General features: G+C 51.2%; 7 protein-coding genes across 7 annotated transcripts; 4 read left to right on the top strand and 3 right to left on the bottom strand.

Annotated features, from left to right (window-relative positions):
- The first annotated feature begins 590 nt into the window (after window positions 1-590).
- On the top strand, window positions 591-2,965 carry CONPUDRAFT_128860 (cytochrome P450). Its single transcript, XM_007773995.1, has 13 exons — window positions 591-730; window positions 799-895; window positions 959-1,095; window positions 1,150-1,275; window positions 1,336-1,585; window positions 1,646-1,768; window positions 1,829-1,931; window positions 1,984-2,070; window positions 2,120-2,154; window positions 2,212-2,258; window positions 2,316-2,435; window positions 2,500-2,529; window positions 2,585-2,965. The coding sequence occupies exons 1-13, from the start codon at window positions 606-608 to the stop codon at window positions 2,772-2,774; spliced, it is 1,470 nt and encodes a 489-aa protein (XP_007772185.1). The 5' UTR covers window positions 591-605; the 3' UTR covers window positions 2,775-2,965.
- Window positions 2,966-3,174: 209 nt separating this feature from the next.
- CONPUDRAFT_75648 (uncharacterized protein) lies at window positions 3,175-6,472 on the bottom strand (the record flags this gene model as incomplete). The annotated part of the gene is made up of 12 exons (XM_007773707.1): window positions 3,175-3,257; window positions 3,404-3,422; window positions 3,526-3,638; window positions 3,701-3,901; window positions 3,951-4,199; window positions 4,275-4,490; window positions 4,774-4,789; window positions 5,009-5,029; window positions 5,593-5,705; window positions 5,763-5,924; window positions 6,033-6,260; window positions 6,322-6,472. The coding sequence occupies 12 exons, from the start codon at window positions 6,470-6,472 to the stop codon at window positions 3,175-3,177; spliced, it is 1,572 nt and encodes a 523-aa protein (XP_007771897.1).
- A 1,527-nt stretch (window positions 6,473-7,999) lies between these two features.
- CONPUDRAFT_62059 (uncharacterized protein) lies at window positions 8,000-8,448 on the bottom strand (the record flags this gene model as incomplete). Its single annotated transcript, XM_007773619.1, has 2 exons — window positions 8,000-8,253; window positions 8,313-8,448. 2 exons carry the CDS (start codon window positions 8,446-8,448, stop codon window positions 8,000-8,002), a joined length of 390 nt encoding a protein of 129 aa, XP_007771809.1.
- A 1,429-nt stretch (window positions 8,449-9,877) lies between these two features.
- CONPUDRAFT_157052 (carbohydrate esterase family 4 protein) lies at window positions 9,878-12,598 on the top strand (the record flags this gene model as incomplete). The annotated part of the gene is made up of 7 exons (XM_007773994.1): window positions 9,878-10,057; window positions 10,922-11,093; window positions 11,184-11,576; window positions 11,653-11,736; window positions 11,791-11,811; window positions 11,866-12,315; window positions 12,369-12,598. 7 exons carry the CDS (start codon window positions 9,878-9,880, stop codon window positions 12,596-12,598), a joined length of 1,530 nt encoding a protein of 509 aa, XP_007772184.1.
- An 855-nt stretch (window positions 12,599-13,453) lies between these two features.
- On the top strand, window positions 13,454-15,135 carry CONPUDRAFT_109149 (uncharacterized protein). Its single transcript, XM_007773993.1, has 5 exons — window positions 13,454-14,029; window positions 14,103-14,181; window positions 14,232-14,329; window positions 14,395-14,633; window positions 14,698-15,135. The coding sequence occupies exons 1-5, from the start codon at window positions 13,787-13,789 to the stop codon at window positions 14,714-14,716; spliced, it is 678 nt and encodes a 225-aa protein (XP_007772183.1). The 5' UTR covers window positions 13,454-13,786; the 3' UTR covers window positions 14,717-15,135.
- A 4,124-nt stretch (window positions 15,136-19,259) lies between these two features.
- On the bottom strand, window positions 19,260-21,390 carry CONPUDRAFT_109148 (tyrosine tRNA ligase). The gene is made up of 6 exons (XM_007773992.1): window positions 21,181-21,390; window positions 21,104-21,124; window positions 20,965-21,045; window positions 20,567-20,907; window positions 19,820-20,452; window positions 19,260-19,747 (listed from the first exon to the last, which is right to left on the bottom strand). The coding sequence occupies exons 1-6, from the start codon at window positions 21,302-21,304 to the stop codon at window positions 19,628-19,630; spliced, it is 1,320 nt and encodes a 439-aa protein (XP_007772182.1). The 5' UTR covers window positions 21,305-21,390; the 3' UTR covers window positions 19,260-19,627.
- Window positions 21,391-21,727: 337 nt separating this feature from the next.
- CONPUDRAFT_128852 (MFS general substrate transporter) lies at window positions 21,728-24,610 on the top strand. Its single transcript, XM_007773991.1, has 14 exons — window positions 21,728-22,071; window positions 22,145-22,213; window positions 22,273-22,301; window positions 22,352-22,394; window positions 22,453-22,579; window positions 22,636-22,702; window positions 22,756-22,876; window positions 22,928-23,159; window positions 23,218-23,242; window positions 23,307-23,395; window positions 23,453-23,554; window positions 23,617-24,076; window positions 24,138-24,415; window positions 24,475-24,610. Exons 1-12 carry the CDS (start codon window positions 21,868-21,870, stop codon window positions 24,024-24,026), a joined length of 1,518 nt encoding a protein of 505 aa, XP_007772181.1. The 5' UTR covers window positions 21,728-21,867; the 3' UTR covers window positions 24,027-24,076; window positions 24,138-24,415; window positions 24,475-24,610.

Below are 24,610 nucleotides of genomic sequence, written 5' to 3'. Positions count from 1 at the left end.
ATATCTCTACCAAGCCGCGCAATACGGTCATAGAATAGTTTCATTAGATGGCCCATGTTCAATCTTGTAGGTATATACCAAGGGACAGGGGAGGGACAGTCGAATTTCATTGCGGGTGACGGTTTTCATTGCAGGTTCTGGCATAGTATCAGTGTACTTCTTCAACCCAAGAATTGCCCAACAACCGTCTGAGACAATTAGGCTGCATGGCCACTGTCGTCCAAGTCCACGTAATCGCTGCATCCAATACCTATCTATCCCCTTTGGCAGACCGCACCATTCGGCCGGATTATATGCCGTGGTTCTAGTGCGACGGTGGTGCTAATTGGAGTAGTAGCATGAAACACATCCCTCGGCCATGATGGACATTGTCTGGACGAGAGGATGCCATGTTGCAGTAAGGCGCAGAGAGACAGCACGGGCTCTGAGGTGACATTCTCACTTGTTAGGTGTTGGTGGCGTTTGGCACCAACAGCAGCCACCCCGACCTTTTACCCTCTATACTGACCCTCACCGTCATTAGCACGACCGCACTCATGGACACAGCGTACCCAAAGGACCTAGCGATTGCCAGCTTGAGCCTGCATTCTCTCGGGCTAGCTGCTATGCTTCTGGTCTCCGGTTTACTCGTATGGCAGGCTTTCGTGCACAAGCGTACGAATGCACTATCGATGCCTCCTAGTCCACCTTCTAACCACTGGCTTTGGGGACACGTTCTTCCTAAGGAATAGTACGTGCATCTACTTTTCACGTGTTCGGACTGCCTGGAGTCGAAGTAACCTAACGCGTTGGCTGCAGCCCATTTCTTCAGATCGACAAGTGGATAGCAGAATATGGACCCGTCATCACCCTCCGGACGGGGTTCACGAAACACGTCCAGATTGGTCGCCAACAGGCAAGTGCATCGCATGTGTTGTATCTTGCATCAGCCTCAAACGGTACCTGCCGCTCGTCGTAGGCACTGATTGACATCATGGAGCGCCAGGGCACCGTGCTCGCGGACCGACCACATGCCATCTCGACGTCAGAGCTTTTCGCACAAGGCGCGAGCATCGGGTTCGTCCCTGCCGGGGAGCGCATAAAGTCGATGAGGCGGTACGCTCTCATCACACACAAACGGAATGTAAAGTTGACGTCAGTTTCATCCAGAGCCCTGCATACATATCTAGCACCGAGGGCAGCGGAGCATTACGAGCCTCTCATCACTGTGCACGCAAGAGCTTTTATTCTCGACCTTCTGGATAACCCTTATGACTTCCAAGAACACGCAAAGACGTACGTTCTCTCCTTCTTTCTTGTATTCGTGGTGCTACAAGGAAACCGATAAATGTACAGATTCTCATCCTCCCTCGTCTTGCAAGTTGCATACGGAAAAGATACTCTCACACGCGCGTCTGATCCTAGCGTGCAGCAGGTACAAGATCAGAATGAGCGACTCAGACTTGTGATGAGTCCTGGAGCATACCTCGTCGACACCATTCCTATGCTAAAGTACCTCCCGTGGTATGCCCGTAGGCTGAAAGACGGGTTCAAGAAGGACAAGGAGCTTTTCGAATCTCATCTTGACGACATTGAAACGAAAATGGTACGACTATCTACCTGAAGACCCCCATGATTCCGACTTTTCTCATGCGTGTCTCTACAGAACAATGGGGATCCCAACCCGTCTTTTGCTAGACACTTATTGGAGCACGAAGAACAGTATCAATTATCACGCATCGACATGGCCTTCCTTGCTGGGGCACTCTTCAGCGCGGGTTCGGACACCGTAAGAATTGCTTGTCGTAGACAGTATTGATGATATTCTAGTGACGAGCTCATCTCACAGACAGCAACTGGAATCTGCGGGATCTTACTTTCACTTGCGCTACACCAGGAAGAACAGTGCATGGTAAGTGAGGAGATGGATCGCATTGTTGGCACAGAAAGAGGTGAGTACAAAGCTTGAGCCTTTCTAATGCTACCTACTGACGCCACAATAAGTTCCGGTATTTGGAGATGAGGACTCGCTGCCAATTCTACGAGCGTTCATTGCCGAGACTATCAGGTGGCGCCCAATCGCACCCTTAGGTAAGAGCGCGCATCGGGTATAGACGGATGCATAGCTTATGCTCTGCAGCTCTGGCCCACAAAACGACAGCGGACGTGTACTGGGTGCGTTATGTCCTCCAGAACTTAATCTATACTCTCGCATGAAACAAAACCTCTCAGGACAAATACTGTATACTGGCAGGGACAACCGTTCAAGGAAGTATCTGGTGAGCTATTCCTTCTTTTTAACCTCGAAGTTAGCTCAACATTACGTCGATACCTAGGGCAAGCTCGCGTGACCCCGACTTCTATTCTGATCCAGAGAAATTCGATATCAAACGATGGCTAACCACGAGAGCTTTCCGCGAAGACATGAAGTTCCTTGCATTTGGGTACGGACGAAGGTATGGTCATTATTGATTACATTTCTTGCGGTGTGCTAATAGCGTCGGTTGTGCCCACGTGTAGGGCATGTCCTGGGCAGCATTTAGCAAACAGGCAAGTCGCAGTAGTCCGCTAGCCCTACCATGTAACTGACTTAGTGGTCATGAAGATCACTTCTCATCAACACGATGCTTGTCGTGTGGTCGTTCCATCTTTCCATGAGCCCGATCAAGGACTGCGATGACCGTCTGTATCTTTCGGGGTTTCCTCATCAACGGGCTTATGATCTCCGATTTAAGTCGAGGATGGGTTCTGATACGCTGAGAGATGCAATTAGAAGACCAGCCATATTGACTTGATGACTGAATCATTCATGAGAACACCTGCACCAAGTTATAGTTTAAAATTCACCCGCATTTCAGTGCCGTTACTTTGTGAATATGGAATTTTGAGTAGCGACGGGACCCAGCATCTCTGCTGTTTTTTATTCATGGCCCGCAGCTTATTATACCCTTTTCTCATACGTAATGTTTGAATGAAGACCTATTCCGTCATTTTGGGCATGAATGCATGATCTTTGAACGTTCGTAGTTATAATCCGAGCTCATTCTGTGTTTATTTTACAAAGGTAGCTGCCAGACATAGTTTCTATCCCTAATTCGCGGCTGAGCCAGCTCCTTAATCACCCCAATAAGGTCAACTCAACAAGATACAGTCATCAGGGGTTGTAATAGTCTCATCGGTCTCTCCCTGGCTTGTTTAGTATACAAGCATTTCGGGGTTTCTCTGCGACATGACACTCTCACAGCCAGATGCGCGCTCATATCTTTTATCACCGTGATCTTTTGATTGAATCAAGGTTGAAGGCCAGCGTGCTCAAGGAGGCAATGTAAAGTTCGGAAATATTGGGACAACGGCTGGTTTTGTTCAACAGAATATAGGTACATGGAGTATTGTAGATCATCGGCCAAAATTCTGCTCTACTTACCAAGGTCCGCTCCAAAGACCTACAACAAAACCAAGCGGTCAAAAGGCGCTCTTGTTGGTAATGTGCACGCCTTCATGGCTGTTCTCCTGAAATCCACAATAACTTCAAAATCTTCCATCTACAGTCTGGTAGTCGGGTACACTCTCAAACGGATTACCATCGTTGCCAAAATGAAGAGGCTCCTGGACGACAGGATATAGTTCCCGAGATGACATCTGATGGTATGCAGCTACTTCTGTGGGTGTAGATGTGGATCATTACATATACATGGCATCCTCGCGCAAACGAACTGCTCACCAAGTTGGAAATAGCGTCTCGTGGATTTCTCTCGTCGATAGAGTATAGATATCCACACTAAGGCCCCAAGAAGGAAAGCTCCGAAAACTCCGCCAATAATCCCACCCGTTAGAGTCGCTTTGTTTGGATGCAGCGAACTAGTAGATTGCTGTGTGGATGGAGTAGGGGTGGAATGAACCGAGTTTGAGATCAAGTCTAATACTGTGCTTAGACGAAGCGACGGACAAGCTCAAGAAATAGCAGAGCTCACTGGTGGAAGGTACTTGATATTCAAAGTAATCCAACCACAGCCCGCCACCACCCATGTTCGATACTACGAGAGTGTGCTCGCTATAGTTCATCGGTCCTGAGGAGAAGAACTGGTAGTGATAAGCTGTGTCGGTAATATTCAACGGAGAGGTGAAGCTAACGGGCTCCCCTCCGTCGATGACATATTGAGACCTCGGTGTGCCATTGGGATCAAAGGAACCGATCGTCCCATAAACAGATATCGATACACCTGCAAGGCTCGTATGAATTTCATGCCAGAAAATATACATTTATCACGTCAATAAGAAGAAACGTATGAACGCACCGGTGAAATTGAGTGTTGCATAATCCGTGGTTGAATTGCTGTAATGCGTCGAGTTCTGAAATTCCATCGGATAACTTCCAGAAGTTGACCAGCCTCCTGAGAATTGAATTTGGCTATCCGTATCATCCACAATGACAGTCAAGTTAGTCGCCATCGCAAAGCACCTGATAGTGAAGTAGGTAGTTATTCCCAGTCGGAAGATGGTTAAGGGCGTTCCTGCCAGTTCCGTGAGCGCGAGTCAGCCAGGTTTTAAGGGAATATTAGTGGTGCATAGGATTCACCATAGGTACGCCGCCTGCATGTGCACGCACCAGTACGTGAGATCACTGAGCGGGACATGAGTTCACCGGGGAAACTTGAAGTACTTAATTGGTACTTAAGCGCTCTTCCGCATGGTGAGCTGTTACCTCTCTGCATTCCCATCAGAGCCTTTAACACCGGCCATCCTCACCTCCGGACGTTCAGGCCCAGGCCGTGGAATTGACTGATGTCAATGTACCTTGATCATTGAGAATCTGAAAGGAAGAAGAAGAGAAATAGGGCAAAGGACATTATAGATTTCTCTCTATTGGAATGCTCGATTCACCGCTTCGACGTCACGGAGAGGTCGGGAGAAGCAGAGAAGCTAAGAAGCAGTCCAAAGGAATTCGGGCGCTATTCGCTATATATATACACGCCCGTCCGCGTCTGCTTGCCCCACTCGCGTGTACCACTCTATAGCGTCTGGGACTTACAAGCACAGAATCTAACACTCTCTGATTCACAGTCTGAAGTATCAGATCTCAGAGCTGACGGTCACCTTGGATGGCCAGCCACAGTGAGTTCGCTGTGAGAGAAAGCTCCAGCTCTACGTATGACTACTAGCCTTTCGGATATATCAAGCTTCAGCTTCAGGCTTCAAACTGCAACGGCACAGCCATTGTTCCGAATCATGCCACTTCTATACATGCTGTGAGTGTCATCTTATTAACATCGGAAGGTCTGGGTGGTCTGGGTGGATATATCATATCTCTTGTACTTTGTACGCATGGCAGGCGGTTTGTACTATCTTCTTCCTCCTATCAAAGATAACGGACATATGCAAAACAGAAGTTGGCACACCGTACAAGCTGCTTGTTAAGTAGAATAGACAGTCAAAACCAAGGTGTATGTATCTCAAGATCTCAGTATCCAAACGAAGAGGCGATCAACAGAATATTTCGCACGAAAGCAAAGTACGGAAACGTCCAGACTGGCAGATGTCTAAATAAAAAGGTACTTGTAGCGTGTACATCATTATACCTCTTTCCCAGGAACCTATTCATATTCCCCCACGTACACTTTGGTAGTCAGGTGCGCTGCTGAAATGATCATCATATTCTACAGTGGAAGGAGGCTGCTGGACAGCAGGGTACAGTGCCCGAGACGCCTTCTGCTGATATGCAGCTACTTCTGTAGACGTGGATGCAGATCAAAACTTGGTCTCATCACGAAAATAAACCTGCTCACCAAGTTGAAGATACCGTCTTTTGGCTTTCTCTCGCCGATACAGTATAAATATCCCCACTAAAGCTCCCAAAACTATCGCACCCAGGACGCCACCTACAGCGCCCGCTATGAGCGTTTGCTTGCTTGATTGCGACGAGGATGACGAAGGCGGAGTCACTGGGGCTGAAAGAGAGGCTTAGAGTACTCCCCTGTCAGCTATTGAGTATGTGCAAGTAAAAAAGAACTTACTCGGGGAAGGTAAATACTCGAAGAAGTCCAACCACAACGTACTATTCCCCCCTTGATATCCACCCATATGAGTTACCACCAAACTGTGCTCCCCATCGCTGAGTAGTCCTGAGGAAAAGTACTGATAATGATAAAGTGTTTGCGAAACGTTTGGAGCAGTGAAGTTGGTAGGTTCTCCGCCGTCGATGACATATTGAGATTGTGGTATGCCAGCATCGATTACCGTTAAGCCAGTTCCGCCGAGCGTCCCGTACACAGATACCCATACACCTGAAATGTTATATGAGATCAATTCCTGGGAATGTCAACTTCAAGAAAGAGATGGCTATACCCGTGAAATTGAACATCGCATATTCCCCAACTCCAGCCGTCAAATGTGTTGTGTTGTCATATTCCGGGTAGACCCCACCGTTAGTCCAGCCACCTGAATATTGGACTTGACTGTCTGCTTCGTCCACGATGATTGTCGAGTTCGTTGACATTGCTAATTTCCTGAAGATGACTTAGGCCGACAGTCGGGGGCCAGTTACAGGAAGTTCGCCCCACCTTGCTTTATTAAGAATACAAAGTCAGGCAGGCAAGTTGACGGGAATATAAATACTGCCCGGGAGTCGCTATAGTTACATTACTTATCGCGTTTTCACTGGTATTGGAGATTACGGAATGGAACTGTACCCTACTAGGGGATCTTGAAGGCAACTTGAAGGTCATATCTGGCCCTTATTGAGTCGCTAACACCCCTCAGCTCGTTGTTGCACCGAGGACGACTGATGGATCTCACGGGAGTCTGGGTAAACACCCGAGATCATTTTTCATTGATCGTCTTGGAAAGCCAAAGTCCTAGTGAGCCCTTCGTGAGAAAACTCTCGAGGGCAGTTCGGGGTTCCTGCATTGGGATCAAGCGACAAGTAAACATCCGTGATGCCCAGGGAAAGAGGCGCAGTGCACGAGGATTTTGTCACATTATATAAGCCTGGATAAATAGAATATCTAACTCCAGTTCCCGCATGTTGTACTTGATGGTTATAATATAGAGGTCACGGATGGTGGAAGTTCAACGTTCAAGAAATTGGTCTAGATATCAGACTGTGAATTGCCAATGTAAAGCAAAAGATGGTGCTATGCATATGGATTCTTGTCCGCGTGGAGCTCGAGCCAAGCTCGAGCTTCCTTGTCAGGCGGTCCTTGGAGCCCGGTTATGACCACAACAGACAATGTACTTACTGATTTACGGGTGATCCAGGATCTCCGGAATAGCGTACGCCCAGATAGAACCTTCTTCCTCATTTACGTTGGTAGTTCTAGGACATCTCCTACCATTGCCACCCACGGCTCGGCGATCCATTAGTAGCCCCTCGATTTTTAATCATTGCAACGCCTACGAGCACGGGGACCGCCCAGTCCGCTGATGTTGTACTGATGTGAAGGGAGAGTGGTGTATTCAAGGTCAGGCGATGCTACGAGTAATAACTATGTATGCTAGAATTCGAAACAGCAAGTAGATGATTTCTCAATTTGTTGCGCATTTGATGCTGTTTATACCGTCATACCGAAAATTTAATGTATGAACTTCTACTGCGGTCAGAAATTTCGACAGCTACACCACACTTTAGTAGTCAGGAGCACTCTCAGAGGTATCACTGCCGTCCATCACGTATGGAGGCCCATGTGAGACAGGGCAAAGCGCACGAGACGACATCTGCTGATAAGCAGCTACTTCTGCAAACGGGGTCCCGTTGAGTATGATGCAAGCCCTGTTGAAGTCAGACTTACGAAGCTGCATGTAGTGTCGTTTGGCCTTCTCCCGCCGATAGATAATGATGCTCCACGCTAGTGCACCCAGAAGTATAGCTCCCATTACACCACCCACAGTGCCACCTATCAGCACTGCTCTATTTGAGCGAGGCATGGTCGATATCAAAGGGGAAGATGGCATCGCCGAGCCGGAGCCTGAGAGGGATGTTGTTATGAACACTGTGTAAGCAGACATATTGCAACCAGTTGCAAGTTCAGAACGTACTCGGCGAGGGCAAATACTCAAAGAAGTCTAACCAGAACGTCCCGTCATTTGTATTCGTCACGACCAGCGAGTGAGTTCCGTCTTCGAGGAGGTCCGATGAGAAGTACTGGTAATGATACGACGCCCCAGAGATATTCGGAGCTGTAAAACTGACAGGCTCCGCCCCATCGACGACGTACTGGGACGTTGGTATGCCGCCGAGACCAAAGCCGGACAGCGTTCCGTACACGGAAATGGACACGCCTTTGATATAGAAGTGAGCCAAGGGTAGATATTTGAATTCGGGGGGCCTAAGAGCGCACCGGTGAAGCTGAGAGTAGCCGTCTGCCCCACTCCGATGGCCGCATGTGTCGTGTTGAGATACTCCGGGTAGGACCCAGAGGTGAACCAGCCCTCTGAGTACTGCACCCGATCATCGTGATCGTCTACTATGATCATCGACATCGTGGACATGACGATACCTGCTGAAGCATGAGCCCTTTGTGGATGTCAACGCGGTAGGAGCTGTACCCACAGAGCAAGTTGCCTCTGCGGGTGTGTCTCTGTCGTGTAATGGGAATCTATCCGAGTGGGTCTGGTGTGTCGGGGAAGTTTATAGGCGAATGCATTAGGGCATGAGAGATTTTCCCGGTGCATGTAGTCTCACCTTAAGATATTTCGTTGGTGTGCTGTACACGAGGGATACAGCCACATCATGTCATAGCCACTGCGCGTCCGTCGTTGCTCGGCCCTTTCCCTTGGCTTGCGTTCCAATGACCAAATGCACATGTCTCGCCTTTGCGATCCAATGAAATCACAGGTAGCATGGGCCCTCGCAAGAGTAAGACGCGTTGGATAGCAGAGAGCAGTGGTGTGGTGTGCAGACATGGCACGCCTTTTCTCACCTTGTGAGAAGAGAGGACGCCTTGTCGTCATCCTTCATTCAGTATCAAGCAACGAAGAAGCAGCAGTCTTAGAGCTGGGGAACTCAAGTATATGAACCGCCGGGATGCTTCAGGTCACCTAGTTACTCGTTCCTTGGGGACCCCAGGAAAGCCAATCATTGATGGAGAGACATCGAACAATTACGACGTAGCTGATCGACATTATACAAGCGTGGGTCCACCTGAGAACATACATATTACAAAAATAAATTGGGCTGTGGGGGAGTCGGCCGCGTCTTTTTCCCAGGCTTTGCTCGAGTCGAGAATGCGCCAATGGATACTGACGGAGCGCGAGTAACAACCGAGAATGTTCGACAACGCAGGAACGTCAAAGTTGTGAAGGAGAGACATACGATGTGGACTCACGTCTGCTCAAAAACTCGGAATGATCGTTCCCAAAGGCGAGTCAGACCAGGGGAGAACGGAGGACGAAACGACCGAAGGGTGTGACCAGTAAGGGCTGAACGTTGAACCAGTAAGAGATGTCTTCTTTCCATCTAGTGTCTCTGACTTCATGTATTCCGTGAACCGATCCGGGAGACGTCTTAGGGTTGCGTCAGAGAGCTCATTGGGGCAATCGCTGGTCTCCGATGGGATGTCTTACAACAAATGTTGCCGTTTTGCATCTACGATAGCGGAAGTTTGCTCGTGGTGGCTTTCGCGGTTCCATTGCAACTAATCAGGTCGCGCGTTGACCGCACGATGTCGGCGGCATGACTCGACCATCGCTTGAGGATGCGCGATGTAATCGATGTGGGTCCTGAGAACAAACAACTTGTGAACATTGCCTGCCTTGAGCTCAAGAAAACGTAAGATGGTCGCGTTTTCCTTTAGTTATCGGCCATTCCTCGCCTCCGCGTGAACGGTATGTCGTAGATATGCAATGTACGCGATGAGCGCGCACAGCTCCGCACGGTCCGCGCTTCCTTGTTGCTTCCTCACCGATGTCCGTCATTCTGAAGCCTTCGCGGTATATTCTTCACATCGAACGCCGGTATGATTGCCGTGCAGTCGTGTCGACGCGTCACTATGGATCCAGAAGCACCAAGGTCCTTGTCGACGAGAAGTGGATGAGTTGGCTATTTATCGCCGAGTGGCTTGCGTTATGTTTGAGGCGCGGGCGGGTGCCCCCAGGAAGCATTTCTACATAGATTGTGCCTGCTCAGGATCGCTGCCGCCGGAGAAGATGCGTGATGGCGGAGGGGTGAGAGGTGAGAGGGTGATTCGGATGTTTATTGCAACATATCACTTGGACGTGACCCGTGTCGGGTGGACTGTCGTGTCTAAAGGCGTTCACTATAAGAGAGTGGGAACACGACGTCGGCTTGCAAGTGTGTTCTAGGTTAAGGTGGGTCGTATCGAAGAGCAAGACATTTAAAGTTACACAGCCCGACGCGCCTCGCCCAAGATCAACTTTCGGATTCCGGAAAGAACGCCCCATCCGGACCAATCAGCGACCGGCGTCTATTCCCACGTAGGCGAAACTGCTCCGCTTCGGGCAGGCTTCGTCCGATGTTGTGCCAATCATGCTCAAGAAACTGACATGTCAAACAGATGAAATTTTTCAGACGCTCTGTTCCTCGCGTCCTGTCCCTGGGCGCTCCTATGTATATACCAAGCTCAGACAGTTTCAGGCAGAGGCAGAAGAACGAGCTCAAGACAAATGAGAAAGTAGTGAGTACGGACACGTATCGATGTCTTGTGTCGTCGTCTCAATGGCTCCGTGCCACCTCATGCCTTTTCAACGCTGCAGTGAAACCCCACTGGAGAATCACAAAAGCAGCCCAACCGGGGCGCTTGGCATGTCTTGGCACTTCGTTGCCTGATTGATCCACTGTCTCCCGGACCGCCTCGATAGGCAAGCTCAGACTTTGCCGACGGGGCAATGGATGACACAACAAACACTGGGCGCACGCTGTGTCCGTGCCTCTGACTGCCAGGTCTCATTGACGAGAAAGCACGATGCCTACTTATATTATCGCTGACAGCTCCGGCTGCATTCTCTCTCCCCTCCTTCCCCTCCTCCTCCCTTCACGCCCAATATGCGCTGGTCCGTCTTCGGTACCGCCTCTCCCTTCACCGCCCTTGTGGCTGTTTCGCTCCTTGCTGGTGTCCAGGCTCAGACGCCCACCGATGAGGCCAGCGAAGCTGCCATCAAAGGTATGTCTGTTTGCTCGACCGAGCCCTGAGCCCCAGTGTCTCACCCCGCTTCCCCGCTTCGTCTTTGGCCTTGGTCCTGCTTCCGTCCAGATGAAACCCAGGAGTGCGCCTGGTACAACTACGACCCCGTCGCGTCGCAGGCCCACCTCTTCCCGGCCAACGCACAGCCCGCATCGATTGTGCAGGGCGACTCGGACGCGCAGAACGCGTTCAACTCGATCCAGAGCAAGATCCCGAACATCAAGCCCAAGGGCACGCAGCCCGCGTCGCTCATGGGCGATTTCTCGGGCTTCACGTACGACCCGAGCGACCCCGACTGCTGGTGGACGTACACCAAGTGCACGACGCCCAAGGCGCAGGGCATCCCGAGCGACATCACCACGATGCCCGAGCCCAACACGCTCGGGTACGGGTTCGACGACGGCCCGAACTGCTCGCACAACGCGTTCTATGATTTCCTCGAGTCCAAGAACCAGAAAGCGAGTGAGTGGTTGGGTCATTGGGTGGCCCATCAATTTCATTGTTGGCTTTGGATCATTGATCGTGGTTTGTTTGACAGCGATGTACTTCATCGGCACCAATGTTCAGAACCTCCCTCTTCAGGCTCAGCGCGCTGTCACCGATGGCCACGAAATTTGCGTCCGTGAGTAGCCTCCATTGTCGTGTGCTGACATGCCGTGCTGATATTCGTCCCAAGATACCTGGTCCCACCGTTACAGTTCGTCTTTTCATTCCCATAAATTATTAAATTGTCTAATCGGACGAAAAACAGTGACTTCTCTCACCAACGAGCAGGCTTTTGCTGAATTCTACTACACCATCAAGATGATCAAGCTCGCCACTGGTGTCACCCCCACGTGCTGGCGTCCTCCCTTCGGCGACGTCGACGACCGTATTCGGGGCATCGCCAATGCCATGGGCCTGACCACGATCGTGTGGGTATACGACTCGAACGACTGGCGTGCGGGCTACGACGGCTACACCGAGCAGCAGGTTGACCAGAACTACATGGACCTGATCAACAGCGCCAAGAACGGCACGTTCAACCAACAGGGCACCATCATACTCACTCACGAGCTCACCAACTACACGATGTCGACCGCGGTCAAGTACTACGACCAGCTCAAGGACGCGTTCAAGTACATCGTCCCCGTCGGTGTTGGCTACAACGTCACCCAGCCCTACAAGGAGAGCAACTACTCCCAGCCTTCGTTCGAACAGTGTACGCATGTTTCTTGCTTCAGATAGTGTTCAGCTTTTGACGCTCTGTAACAGACATTGGTGGTCAGACCACCGTCTCCGGTGGCTCTGCTCCCCAGAGCAGCCCCGCTGGAGGTTCCTCGACGACCGGCGCCCCTGAGCCCTGGAGCACGAGTGGCTCTGGTTCCAGCTCCGGCTCTAGCTCCGGCTCCGGTTCATCCAACGGCGCCTCGTCCTCGATGCATCTGGGTGCGCTCGCCGGTGCTGGAGTGTTCGCCGGTGCCCTCTTCGCCCTCGCGGCATGAGCACGATGCCCCCGTGCAGACTATCATCCCAGCGACCAATGAGACGCTTCCATGCCAGATGGACGTTCTTCAAGACATCATTACCCGCATGAACCCTCTACCCAGACGTCCTCGCACGCTTTCAACACTTTATAGTCTTTGGATTCTTACTTAGTAATGCGTTGGTGCATTCGTTACGCTCGTTTCCCCTCTCCGCTCCTTTCTTAGGCGTGCGTATACCGTTATAGGGTCAGATTGTTGGTGTAAATGGACTTTTATTTCTTAATGATATCCCTGTTTCGTTGCCTTTTCCTTCCATCATCTCGCCGCTCTAGTTCTTATCTTTGAGTGTGAGAAGGCCACGATGACGTAGGCCAGAATGCATCCTATCAAGCACTGTCAGATCGAAGACGCGGAGCCTTGTGCTGGCGCGGTCATGTGATTCAATGACGGATTTTTCCATCAAAAAAGTGCCACCCTTGTACTTACGCGAGGCTTATTCGCTTTCTCGACGTCCGGGGACAAAAGGGAAGATGGAACTTATTGCCACCACTCTTTTCCCGCTCCTCCTTCATCGTAAGTTACGCGCCTGCAGGCAGCGCATTCTGCTCAGGGCTATTCCAGCGCCTGCCCCGTTCCTCTTCGGCTCCGCTCGCTAGTCGCTGTTCGTCTGGTGTGGCCTTTCCTTTTCGAAACGAAGCAAGTCTCCGGATCCTCGGTGCAAGACATCACCAATATTTATAGACGTTTATCATGGACCCATCAAGCCGCCCCTCGAGCTCTCGTGATAGAGACCACCTCGACCTCCCCCCACTTCCCGCAAGCAGAAGTGCAAGTGCAGAAGCCCTCACCTCTCCCAGCAATGCCAATGCCAATGCCACTCTCAACCCCAGCACAAGTGCCAACACCATCAGGCCCTCCTCGGCCCCGTCCCCCTCTCCAGCCTCCCCTGCTTCTCCCGCGGCACCAGCATTTGCCTCAGCAGCACCATCGCTCGTCAGCCAACCTGCAACCGACGCGCGGCCGGGAACGCAAGCCTCGTCATCGACCGCCCCTCGCTTCTCCCAGCACACCCAAGAACGGAGCGTGCAGATTTTGCATCCGTCCGAGCAAGTACCCGGGCCGTCCCGCCCGGTGCTCGATCCCCTCCAGAGCGGGCCGGAGACCATAAACCCGCAGCCCCGGCCACAGTCGCGAAGAGCGTCGGCCATGTACGGCGAGCGCGACCCGTACTCGATCCGGGACCGCGATGCGTCTGCCGCCGCATACGACAATGGCGCGTCTGCACCGCCGACGAGACGGTCGACGATTATTGCGGACGGGGATAGGTATCCGGAGATGGATGGCGGGGAGAGGACGCGGGCGAAGCCATCGAGGCGGTCGACGATGATAAGCCAGGTGTCGTCGAAGATAAATTTGGATGATATAATTCCGCACATGGATCGAGAAGCGGTGAGTCGCGTTCGTGTTGCGGAAGCAGCAAACTTTTGATCTCATCAATGTTCGTGCTATCTTTGGGGCGCAGCTTTCTCATATCCGAGACGTGCGGGTCAAGCTTCTGCTCGGGGCTGCGTATGTAGAGAAGCGGAAGTATCAGTGGAAAGGTGAGCTTCAATATACTGCATCCGTGCTTTTTTTCTTGACACTTCTTCAGCCAAAATCCACGGATACGCGCTCAATTGCGCTATCGGACTCCAGGTTCTTCTTGGAACGCTCACGACGGCTCTCTCAGTCGCTACCACAGGCCGGCAGGTGCGCTTTCCCCTCCCCACACCGCATATACCCACTGTTCTAACATGCAATCCTGTCCATTGTAGACGTCCATCATGACCGCAACTCTCGGCGGAGCCGCGACCATGGTCGCTTCCTACCTTGCGCGGGCGCGGGGCTCGGGTGAACCTGAGGCCTCGAATACAAAGGTCAGGGACCTCGACCAGTTCTGTCGCGAGTGCCTCTCCACGGACCTCGACGCGCATGGCGGAGACAAGTCGATCGTCGATCGCCGCATCAATGATCTGAGAGTGCGGTTTGAGGAGCTGCTAGGGAACGCTACGGCGTGAGCTCTTATCCCGTTGTCTTTGAGCTCAGGAGCGTGCTGATGTGCGTCTGAACGATAACAGAGACCGGCATACGTCATGACCACCTTCGTCAAGCTAGTCCGCTGGCAAGCTCGGTCCGGTCTAGCATGCAAGCGCTCCTTGTGAACCTCCCCTCGACGATACCCCGCACATACACCTTTATACCGACCAACCAACGCACTCAAACGCACAAGTGCTGTGCCCACGCACCACCACTCCTGGCCTTTACGGCCTTTCCTAATTCTAGCCTGTGAATAACTAACCCACCGCGTTCTCTTCCGTTGCCTTCTCTTCTCTCCGGGATTTGCTTCGCACATCGTCTTCTTTGCTCGGTCTACAAGCACGGTTGATACTTACTGCTACATATACCATTACTGTACTGTACTTAAGTCCAGGCCTGCTGCTAGAGGTATATAGACACTGTCCTGGAACCCCCACGCGCATTCTCACGCACCGTCTACCCAACTGACCAGATTATCCCTAGGCTATCTATGGCAATGCAACATGACCGCGTGATGCTTCTCTTTCGTTTGCCAGTGCTGAAACCTAAGTACTGATTTTACAAGTTTGAGAGTTCAAACGTTTGAGTTTGGTTGTAACCGTCAAGGGGCTATTTATTAGTCTGTGCCTGTACCTTTTTTTACATGTAAGATTGCTGGAAGTTTAAACTTCATGACTTCACATCGGCTGGCCCAAGTCTACAGTGCAATTAACTGTAGCATCGTCTGTTGCGATTCTAACCAGACCCCAAGGAACGTATGGCAAGGAAGCTCGAGGAGAATGACTCTGATAGTACACAGCATAAAATTATTTTTTTGGTTCTACACCAGTCATCACTTCGACATGTATGGTCGGAAGTGGTTTTACACTTTGCTATGTTCGCCAATCTCTCAACTTCCATCATCTGCGCCTTTTCAGCTGGACCCATCAGGCTCGACATGAGGTAACTAGAGGTGGATAGCTTAATTATCTAGGCTCACCCGTCATAGAGTTACCGCCCTTTTGGACTTTGATATGATCCAATAAATATCCCTGTCATGTAATGAGGCAAGACCTTCCTCATTGGAGCCTGTTTCCCCTGGGCATCAGAGATGTTTCTCTGTTGCATCACCATATATGTATCCCAACGCAGCGCATCATCGCTAAACTGACTCAGTCGAGCGTGCTCTCAGTGATGATGGGCTCATCAAGGAACTCTGGTTGTTCACATCGATCAATGGCTATTTTCGCACTGCGATCGGGGATTTACCCAGATTCCTGTGTGTCATGATACATCTATCCCGGGCTCAATGATTAGGCTGAGAAACTGAGATGAGATGAATGTTTGTAAAGTTCTCATAAAGATGCGGAACGTTAGCAACCCATCATGGTCCAGGGGAGCATTGATTAGCCCTCAAAACACCCTTCCAGGTTTATGTGCTGCTCAGCGGTGTCGCATACCAGTGCAGATTTATATGAACGGTAGTACTTATACCATCAGAGAATCTCAGATATTATTGATAGTACATTAATCCCCCTCATCTTGGTGGACTGACCTTGGTGAAGCGAAACGGGCCAACTACTTCCTTTAATAACCCTCCGACTGTTAACCTATTCCATTTCCAGAAAGCTTTCAATGGCAACTAACTCGACTATTATCGTAGATGAAGCAGACAGCCAAGTCCAATATTCAGATGGCTGGACTACTGGCGGGGATTATCCGGAATATTACAGCACAACGCATTTAACGACTGGGGTGGGGGAATACGCAATGTTCAACTTCACTGGTATGGCCATCTCATTGATGAGTCGACGTCGCCGGGAATTAATATCATACGAACATCATGATCGCAGGTATATGGGTATCTGTCTACGGGACGCTCGGCGGCACCGGCTTGCAGATAATCGACGCTGGCATACCACAATCTCAATATGTCATCGACGGTGGAGAACCTACCAGCTTCACTGCTCCAAACGTTTCGCAAACACTTTATCATTATCAGTACTTTTACTCAGGACTACTCAGCGATGGAGAGCACAGTTTAGTGGTGACTCATATGGGCGGGTCTCAAGGAGGAAGTAGTACGCTGTGGCTAGACTTCTTTGAGTATTTGCCCTCCACGAACCTGAGCGAGTTCTTTTTTCCTTGCAAATATTCATTAGCTGACAGGGGTGTTTCTTGGTCCTCCCTTTCAGCCTCAGCGACTCCATCCTCGTCATCCTCGTCACAATCGAGCAAGCAAGCACTCATAGGGGGCGTTGTGGGTGGGGTATTGGGTGCTATTCTTCTAGGAGCTTTAGTGGGGCTGTTTATAGTATATCGGCAAGAGAAAGCCAAGAGACGGTTTCTTCAACTTGGTGAGCAGGCTTCTTTGCGTGACGATACCAAGTATTGAGCCGCGTCCACGTCTACAGAAGTAGCTGCATATCAGCAGAAGTCGTCTCGGGCACTGTATCCTGTTTCCCGGCAACCTCCTTACACCGCGGACTATCCTGACCATTTAAGCAACTCACCTGACTACCAGAGTGTTGATAGAACTTGAAGAGGCTTCGGGGAAAGGGGTTTAAGTGCATAGATGTTACGAGGACTTTTTTGACGACTTGGCTTCATCAGTAGCTTGGAAATGACCTCAACGCATAGGGCAGGGTTTTAGCCGCAAGCTAGGGAAAATAAATTCGGCTTGGTGACTACTCAGGTACATGGTCAGACTCCTTGAACGCATTATCCTTCACGTGGCTGTTTTCAGGGGGAGTAGGGATGAACATTTGCGCATGGAGAGCGCTAGTTTGCTTGTCACATCATTATTCGAAACACTTGGAAGGAGAGGACACACGTCTTTGATTGTTCTTGATGGCCATGAGTATTGTCGAGATGGGTGTGCAGGGCCCTGATGGGGTAAAAAATTCCACCCATTCTATCCGTTTGGCATGAAAACGCCTCATCGCATCGACTTTATGCAATCTCCAGCAGGAACAAGTCAGGAACCCAGTTCTCGCGCATTAAGCGAATAGTTTAGCGTCAAGACGGTGAGTAGACAGTGGAAAGCAAGTCGCCTTGGCGCTCCATGATGTCAATCGATCCCTGTGATAAGCGCCAGTACCGCTCAGTCACAGAGTCAGACTGATGCAAGATAGCACCCATGGGGTACACAGTTGTTGGCGGAAAAGCTGGGCATGTATTGTGAGCCATATTCTGAACATGAATGCATGATCGATGGTCACCGGTCCATATTGTGCTATACACTCGTCGATCAGAACTTTGAAGAGGCTGCATCCGACACGTCAGCTTGCCACCACTCCAGGCCGTCCGAACGAGGGAAAATAAGGCTGTACGTACTAGCCCTTGGGAATACAGTGGCTCCTAATCCAGTGGTTTGGAAGTGGGTGGGAAAGACATTGGTATTGACATTGCACCCTAACGTTTGTGCAGGAAAGCTTACAATGATATAAATAGGCTGACGGAGAGTACAGCGTGGGGGAATAGGGGCTAGTACAAACAGAGACAAACGCCTGCGAAGGCCAACAACATTGCAACAACATTAAATAAGCGCCCACTGCCTCTATCTTTCTCTCTTTCGTGCCATCATCAACACGCCGAGTTTCCTCGTCCGCTTTCTCCTTACTACGCTTCATCCTATATCACTTCAGCTATGTGACACGAATAGCCTGGCAAGAATTCGAAACCAACCATAGAACTCGGTCGATCTGTCAGCTTCTCGTCCAATTCGATACATGCCACTAGTCTATAGCCAACCCTGCAGCCTGCCTGGACTGCATAAAACCAGCCCTCGAGCGAAATCTTTCTTTCAATTCTCTTTCTCCCCGATCTCCATAATCACTTCCGCCCTCTCCACTCTTGCCTCTACCTCTACACCGCCCACACCTATACACCACTCTCTACATCTGCACCCATGGCTGTACTCCGTTACCGCCTTTGTATCATCTCTGTGCCCATGGCTATCCTTTGCTCTCTTCTTGCCGTGCCTTTCCGATGCATTACTCGTGCTGCATGCTTCTATGCCTCCTTTGTTCACGATATGGCTAGCATTGGGGCGGCTATCTTTCTCACATTCGTGTCTGGCGTTTGTCTTTCTGGACGTTCAGCTTTGGCGTGTAACGCGTATCCTAGGTTTTTGAACACCTTGAAGGATCTCGGGAGCATGTGGAGGGTGTCCGAGGTGCGTCTACAGTCGGTTTTCCCATTTATAAGTTCCCCGCAAGCGTAAGCGCCCTATTGTCGAGCCCAGAGTCTTCGTTTTCGACGATGTCTCCTCCTCCTCCTCCTCCTCCTCCTCCTCCTCCTCCTCCACTCTCTGGTTCCTTCGCGCATTCAGAGATACCTCTTGCTGTTTCTGCTCATAAATGGCGCCACATTGTTCCTTCGACGCCTGACACTTCTCTTCATTCCTCATTCTTCGTAGTTTCTCCAGCTCTCGTCCAGAACATGATGATTCACGGAACTGCTAGCTAATGAACTACTCGTATTTTTTAGTATGCGCTTCTCGTTTTCTTCTAGGTTCGCCTTGCATGCGTCCTCTCTCCAGCTATTCGTCTTGCATCCCTCCACCATCAATTGGTGCGTTACTTTCCCTAGCTTTCCTTATTTCATCTCTACACCAGTGACTGCAGGTTGCCTGTACATCCTTTCGTCTTGTATTCTACGTCATGAACTATATCCATCATGTCCTATCATCTATTTTATTGTCGATATCGATGATACGCCATCTTTTAGAAACAGTTTTCCGAACCAGGGTTGACATGATCGCCCAAGGATAATTTTTGCATCAAGCACAGTCTGTACCTATAAGCAATCATCTCCACCTGCAATGCTTAGACGAACAAGACACTCGTTGACGCCAGAAGCCTGTCTCGAGACAGAATTACAGTTCACACCATGATCTCTAGTCATACCACAAAGCACCCTCTGCCAGGCATGCCAGGAGTTGCCCCGCAGCACCTCCTTTCTAAGTAAACACGATTATATGTAATGGAGTTATGATGCCGCAGGTGGCTCGGCAGCTGCTTCCGCTGGAGCAGCCTCAGCGACTCCATCTGGCGCTGGCTGCTTCGCGTTCTTACCCTTACCCGGAGGTGGCGGGTGGTACACCTTCTCCTGCACAATACCAGAACAGCAAACCAACAGTGTCAGCATCCGCCAGACTCACAGAGCAAGAAGTCTACGAACCTTCTTCTTCTTAGGCTCCGGTTTGGTTGGCTGCGGGTACGCGAGATCCGCAATCTTGCGCCACTCCTCGTCCGCCTCGAACGCAGCCTGAATCGGCGCAAGTACGCCGATGAGCGCCGTCTTGACGGTGTACTTCAGCTCCTGCGGACCGACGATGTCCTCAGCGTACGCGGCCTCGAGCTCCTCGTAAGTCTTGAAATGGAAGACCTTGCCGCCCCTGGCGGGGTCGCCCGTGACTGTGAACACCGTGCCCTCCGGTGCACCCTCCCCGATGAACGGCTTCGGTAGCTCGGTGTCGATCGCTGCGCCATTGGCGGCGGGCTCGAGCGCCGTGCCGGCTGCCTCGGTGGCCTCGCCGCGGAGGCGCTCGAGGCGGAGCTCGGAGATGGGGATGAGGACGGCCTTGACGAACGCGAGGAGGCCGTTCTCGGTGATGTCGCGTGGGGCGCAGACGGCGGATTTGATCTTCTTCTCGATGACATTGGGCGGATCAAGGAAGTCGATCTTGGAGTCGGGCTCGGAGGAGGACATTTTGGCGCCCTTGAGGCCGGGGACCATGGCGTTCATCATGTGTGCACGCTTGGCGTAACCGAGGCGAGGGAGGTAGAGCTCGGCGAATGTGAAGATTTTGCGCTGCGGCAGGTTCATCAAGATGTTGGTTACGGTTGTAAGAAGGGGATGTGGAAAGGGAAGGGGTGGGATGCGGAAGTGGGAAGAGTGAGCATGCGAAGGTGTCAGGAAACATACCTGGTCCACACCACCAAACTGGAAATCTACACCCAAGTACTGCTCGTCTAGCGCTTGGAGTCCAGGGTACAGCAGCCCACTCAGTAATGGGTTCTCTACCTGCTTGACGACCTCCGCGCCTGCCTTCTTTGCATCGCGCTCCGAGCAGATGGAGCAGAGCTTGTAGATATCCATGGCGTACTCCTTGGATAGCTGGTAATCCTGGCCTGTGAAGAAAAGTAGGCGCTGGGTGGGTATGCCGAGCGATGTGAAGACAGCGCGGAGGACTTTTTCGTAAAACTTTGTCCGGTAGCTGACGAGCTCGAGCGGCGCTTTAAGGTTGTCAAGGAAAGCATGGATATCTTGGAGTGGGGCATTAGGTACATTGGCGCGATGGAGAAGGATTAAGCATGACTTACCAGCAAGAAGGATCTTAACCTCTACACCTGCACGAAGGAAGTCGGCGATTTTGACGAGTGGGACAAAGTAACCGATGTGTGCTACGATGATCGGATATTCAGCTCGGTTTATGCTGTCATGCTGAGTGACAGTGCTCACGTCGTCCGGTGGGTGCAGTTCCTGTAAGTTGCGCAAGTTGAGCTCTTTCATTCACGAAGAAGTTCTGGATGACCTGCCCCAGTAGCAGCTGGGCGTCTTGCCCTGCTCGAGAAGTGCCTTGATCGAGTCACCACCGAGGACCTCAGCAAGGCTGCGAGTGATGAGCTCGTAGCGTTTTTCGACGTCGCTTGTTGACGCCATGATGGTATAACAAAGGTGAAAGAAATGGAACAAGGAAAAAGGGAAGGATGAGGATGGAGTGGCTCGAAGGTGAAGTGACTCGAACTGACTGAAGCTCGGGAAGATCAAGATAACTTTCCAGCTCACAGCTATTGACTGCGCCCGGGCGGACCGAGTTGCCCATCCACAAAGGGATATTAGCCCCTATCCGTGCGTCCGTACCTTCTCTTGGCACGCGGGTGCTTACGCCCATCTCTTGCCTCATCTCATCCCCTTCTGTATCCCTCATGCGGCTCATCCATGCATCGTACCATCCGTTTCAGCCACCATTTTCTATGGACCCGCACCCTAATGAGTGGAGCGTATCATGGAGCAAGTCTTGGGCCAGTTCTCGGCCGGGCTGCTCGTCAGCTGTATTTCCTTAACGCGACCCCGTCGGCTGATGTCAATGTTCCTGTCAGCGTCACATAATCAACCTTTTTTCTGATCAACGCAGCGGCACCTTTGATTTCCCGCAAAAGCAGCATCGACGCTCATTCCCGTTCGTGCCTGCAACGGACGCTCTTTGACTCCTCTCCCTTCGCATGGTCAAGTTCGACAGTCTCCGTTCTACCGATGCTCCAGAACTCGGCTACCTCAAGGACGGGCCTCCGGACCTGGTCACAGACACGGTCACGATAGTTGATCTTCCTGAGGGTGGTCAAGGGCAGCTGGAGAGGCGCGTATGGCGAAAACTAGACATGTGTGTATTGCCTTTGGCGACGATGTTTTATCTCTTGTCCTTTTTGGTATGTGTGTCCACCGAGATCACATTAGTCTATTGACACCAAACCTCATACTTACTGCTCTCTGACGTTGTAGGATCGAGCAAACATCGCCAATGCAAAGGTGGCCGGCATGGGTACGGAGCTCGGAATGTCAAGTTACGATGTGAGTGGCTGGCTATATGCACATACAGCTGTACGCTGATAACTTCATCTGCATCACAGTACAGCATTGCGCTCACCATCACCTACATGTGAGTACTAAATGACGTCTATCAACAATCCCTCATCAGCATCACTGCAGTCCTTACATCCTCACGGAGATTCCATCCAACTTAGTGCTCAAGGTGCGTTCTTCAGACCCGAAGCCTTGGGTGTCCTAAAGCGGTCTATGGTTTGGCTCAGATGGTGGGGCCTGACCTGATGCTTCCAGCGATGGTGACTGCATGGGGCTTGGTCGCCACCCTGCAAGGAATGGTCACAAGTTACAGTGGTTTGCTCGCCTGTCGATTCTTCCTTGGATTTGCGGAAGGTCAGTATCGATTTTCACTTGGTATAGAGTTTGTCTTGACTCGACATTGACTTCAGGTGGACTTTTACCCGGGATGACTCTATACCTAGCATCATTATACCCTAGAGAGATGTTACAGACCAGGTAGACTTTCACTCTTCCTCACCCCGTATCAAGATATGAACTTCTTCTCTTAGAATCGCTACTTTCTTCGCTTCTGCTTCTCTGTCTGGAGCCTTTTCTGGCCTTCTCGCCGCTGCTATTAGCCACATGGATGGTGTAGGTGGACGCCCCGGGTGGGCATGGATCTTCATCCTGGTGCGGTAGCCATTATCTGCGGCCTGTGATAACACTCATCATTATCTACAGGAAGGTCTATTCACCGTACTGTTTGGTGTCATTTGTTTCTTCCTTTTGCCCAAGTCGCCAGAGACAGCTAGGTTTCTGTCGCCTGTCGAACGTTCCTACATAATCCGCCGCTTAAAGGAGGGTGGCACGGCTTCGAAGGACGACAGTGATAATAAGGTTAATTGGGGGGAGATCGTCGCCACCATCAAATCGCCCCAGGTTTTGATCATGTTCATTATCAATATTTTGATAGGCGAGTATCGTCGGCCGTTAAAGGATCATTTCATACATTTCTGACCAGTCGTGCTTAGGCACGATGCTTTATGGTATTGCCTAGTGAGTAGTGACCGGCGATGTGGCTGTAGTCGTTGATCGTCATCAACTGACTACATCTCTATAGCTTTGAACCTATCATCGTTCAGGGTCTCGGTTTCACAGGCAATCGGGCACAGCTCATGAGCGCACCACCTTTTGCAGCAGCATTCGTCTGTGAGTTTCAAGCTGCATATCTCATTCGAAACGGACTCGGTGACAATTGTTTCGTAGTCTCACTATCATCGGCACTTATCTCTGACCGCTACGGTCGTCGAGGGTTGATGACCATCTTCTTTTCGCTATGGTCCATTATTGGCTATTCCATATTCCTGGGTATGTCATCCTTACGGCCTTTCGGAGACTTAACACCTCTAACCTTCGATGCCAATTAATAGCTAGCGGATCCCGCCATGCCCAATACGGTGCTCTATTTTTGACAGTCTCGGGGACGTACTCGTCATGTCCGGCGATTATCGCGTGGATGGCAAACAACAGCGCGCCGCACGCGCGACGCGCGACCGCCGTCGCACTAGCCTTCATCGCGTCGAACTTGGGCGGGGTGTTCGCGACGTGGCTGTTTGGCACGCTTTCGCCCGCGCCGGATTACCGCACCGCCACTGTCGTCTGTATAGCGTTTTCGGCGGGCTCCGCGGTGCTCGCGGGCGTCAATTGGATGTATCTTTCCCGAAAGAACCGGAGGAAGGCGCAGAGACGGAGGGAGTTGATGATGTTAGGTCGGAGAGAAGGGGAGGGAGAAGAGAAGGGGATGGGGGATAAGAGTGTGTGGTTTGTGTATAATTTATGATGGTGGAGCTGTTTGATTATTTGCATGCCTTTCGTTGGTTCTAGGCTTCGGTGAGTGTCATTAATGAGATGTGTGCCTGTGACCGGTGTCCAAGCGTTCGTTGACCATTAGCCTTGTTCCTTTCGCACTAGTCCTCTGCTAGTCTAGTAATGCTCTCCTTGAGGCGCAACTGAGGGCAACGCTGCTAAATCGCTGATATGACCCCTGCTCTACTCCTACTAGCCCGCCACCACTACCGCTAAAAGCGGTAACGCAAGCCCCTGGCTCAAGCATTGCATACCTCTCCGGCACGATGTTCCATCAAATGCCATCCCTCAACAAGCTATGGCGCTGCTTCTTCTCGTAACTTGGAGCTGACTTGCAAGAGAATTCCCGATCAACGTCTCAAGGCCCGTCGCTTTCCCTCTCCACTGAGGCTGTCGCGATCGCTTAGGAACCAGCCTGGCAGTTCCCGCTGGATATAACCAGCCTGGTCTGAGTGCCGTGTCGTAATGTCCCCGTCCGAACTGTGATGCTCCTCCCCGTTCTCTGATAAATGACGGATGCGCGATTGGTCCTGAATCCAAAAGTGTTCTGACTTTCCC

Source organism: Coniophora puteana (genome assembly GCF_000271625.1).
Source record: "Coniophora puteana RWD-64-598 SS2 unplaced genomic scaffold CONPUscaffold_11, whole genome shotgun sequence".
Classification (NCBI taxonomy): Eukaryota; Fungi; Basidiomycota; class Agaricomycetes; order Boletales; family Coniophoraceae; genus Coniophora; species Coniophora puteana.
This window is presented reverse-complemented; position numbering and strand designations above follow the sequence as displayed.

What these genes read in the sequence shown, in the direction of transcription:
- CONPUDRAFT_128860 (XM_007773995.1), top strand. Translation starts at nt 606, where the DNA reads ATGCTTCTGGTCTCCGGTTTACTCGTATGGCAGGCTTTCGTGCACAAG. An exon ending in ACGACATTGAAACGAAAATG is followed by an intron (nt 1,586 to 1,645) that starts GTACGACTATCT and finishes GTGTCTCTACAG; the next exon opens with AACAATGGGGATCCCAACCC. An exon ending in TCAGCGCGGGTTCGGACACC is followed by an intron (nt 1,769 to 1,828) that starts GTAAGAATTGCT and finishes CTCATCTCACAG; the next exon opens with ACAGCAACTGGAATCTGCGG.
- CONPUDRAFT_109149 (XM_007773993.1), top strand. Translation starts at nt 13,787, where the DNA reads ATGTACGGCGAGCGCGACCCGTACTCGATCCGGGACCGCGATGCGTCT. An exon ending in CGCACATGGATCGAGAAGCG is followed by an intron (nt 14,030 to 14,102) that starts GTGAGTCGCGTT and finishes TTTGGGGCGCAG; the next exon opens with CTTTCTCATATCCGAGACGT. An exon ending in GCGGAAGTATCAGTGGAAAG is followed by an intron (nt 14,182 to 14,231) that starts GTGAGCTTCAAT and finishes ACACTTCTTCAG; the next exon opens with CCAAAATCCACGGATACGCG.
- CONPUDRAFT_109148 (XM_007773992.1), bottom strand. Translation starts at nt 21,304, where the DNA reads ATGGCGTCAACAAGCGACGTCGAAAAACGCTACGAGCTCATCACTCGC. An exon ending in GGTTAAGATCCTTCTTGCTG is followed by an intron (nt 20,908 to 20,964) that starts GTAAGTCATGCT and finishes CCCCACTCCAAG; the next exon opens with ATATCCATGCTTTCCTTGAC. An exon ending in CGGAGCCTAAGAAGAAGAAG is followed by an intron (nt 19,748 to 19,819) that starts GTTCGTAGACTT and finishes GGTATTGTGCAG; the next exon opens with GAGAAGGTGTACCACCCGCC.
- CONPUDRAFT_128852 (XM_007773991.1), top strand. Translation starts at nt 21,868, where the DNA reads ATGGTCAAGTTCGACAGTCTCCGTTCTACCGATGCTCCAGAACTCGGC. An exon ending in TTTATCTCTTGTCCTTTTTG is followed by an intron (nt 22,072 to 22,144) that starts GTATGTGTGTCC and finishes CTGACGTTGTAG; the next exon opens with GATCGAGCAAACATCGCCAA. An exon ending in CTTCCTTGGATTTGCGGAAG is followed by an intron (nt 22,580 to 22,635) that starts GTCAGTATCGAT and finishes CATTGACTTCAG; the next exon opens with GTGGACTTTTACCCGGGATG.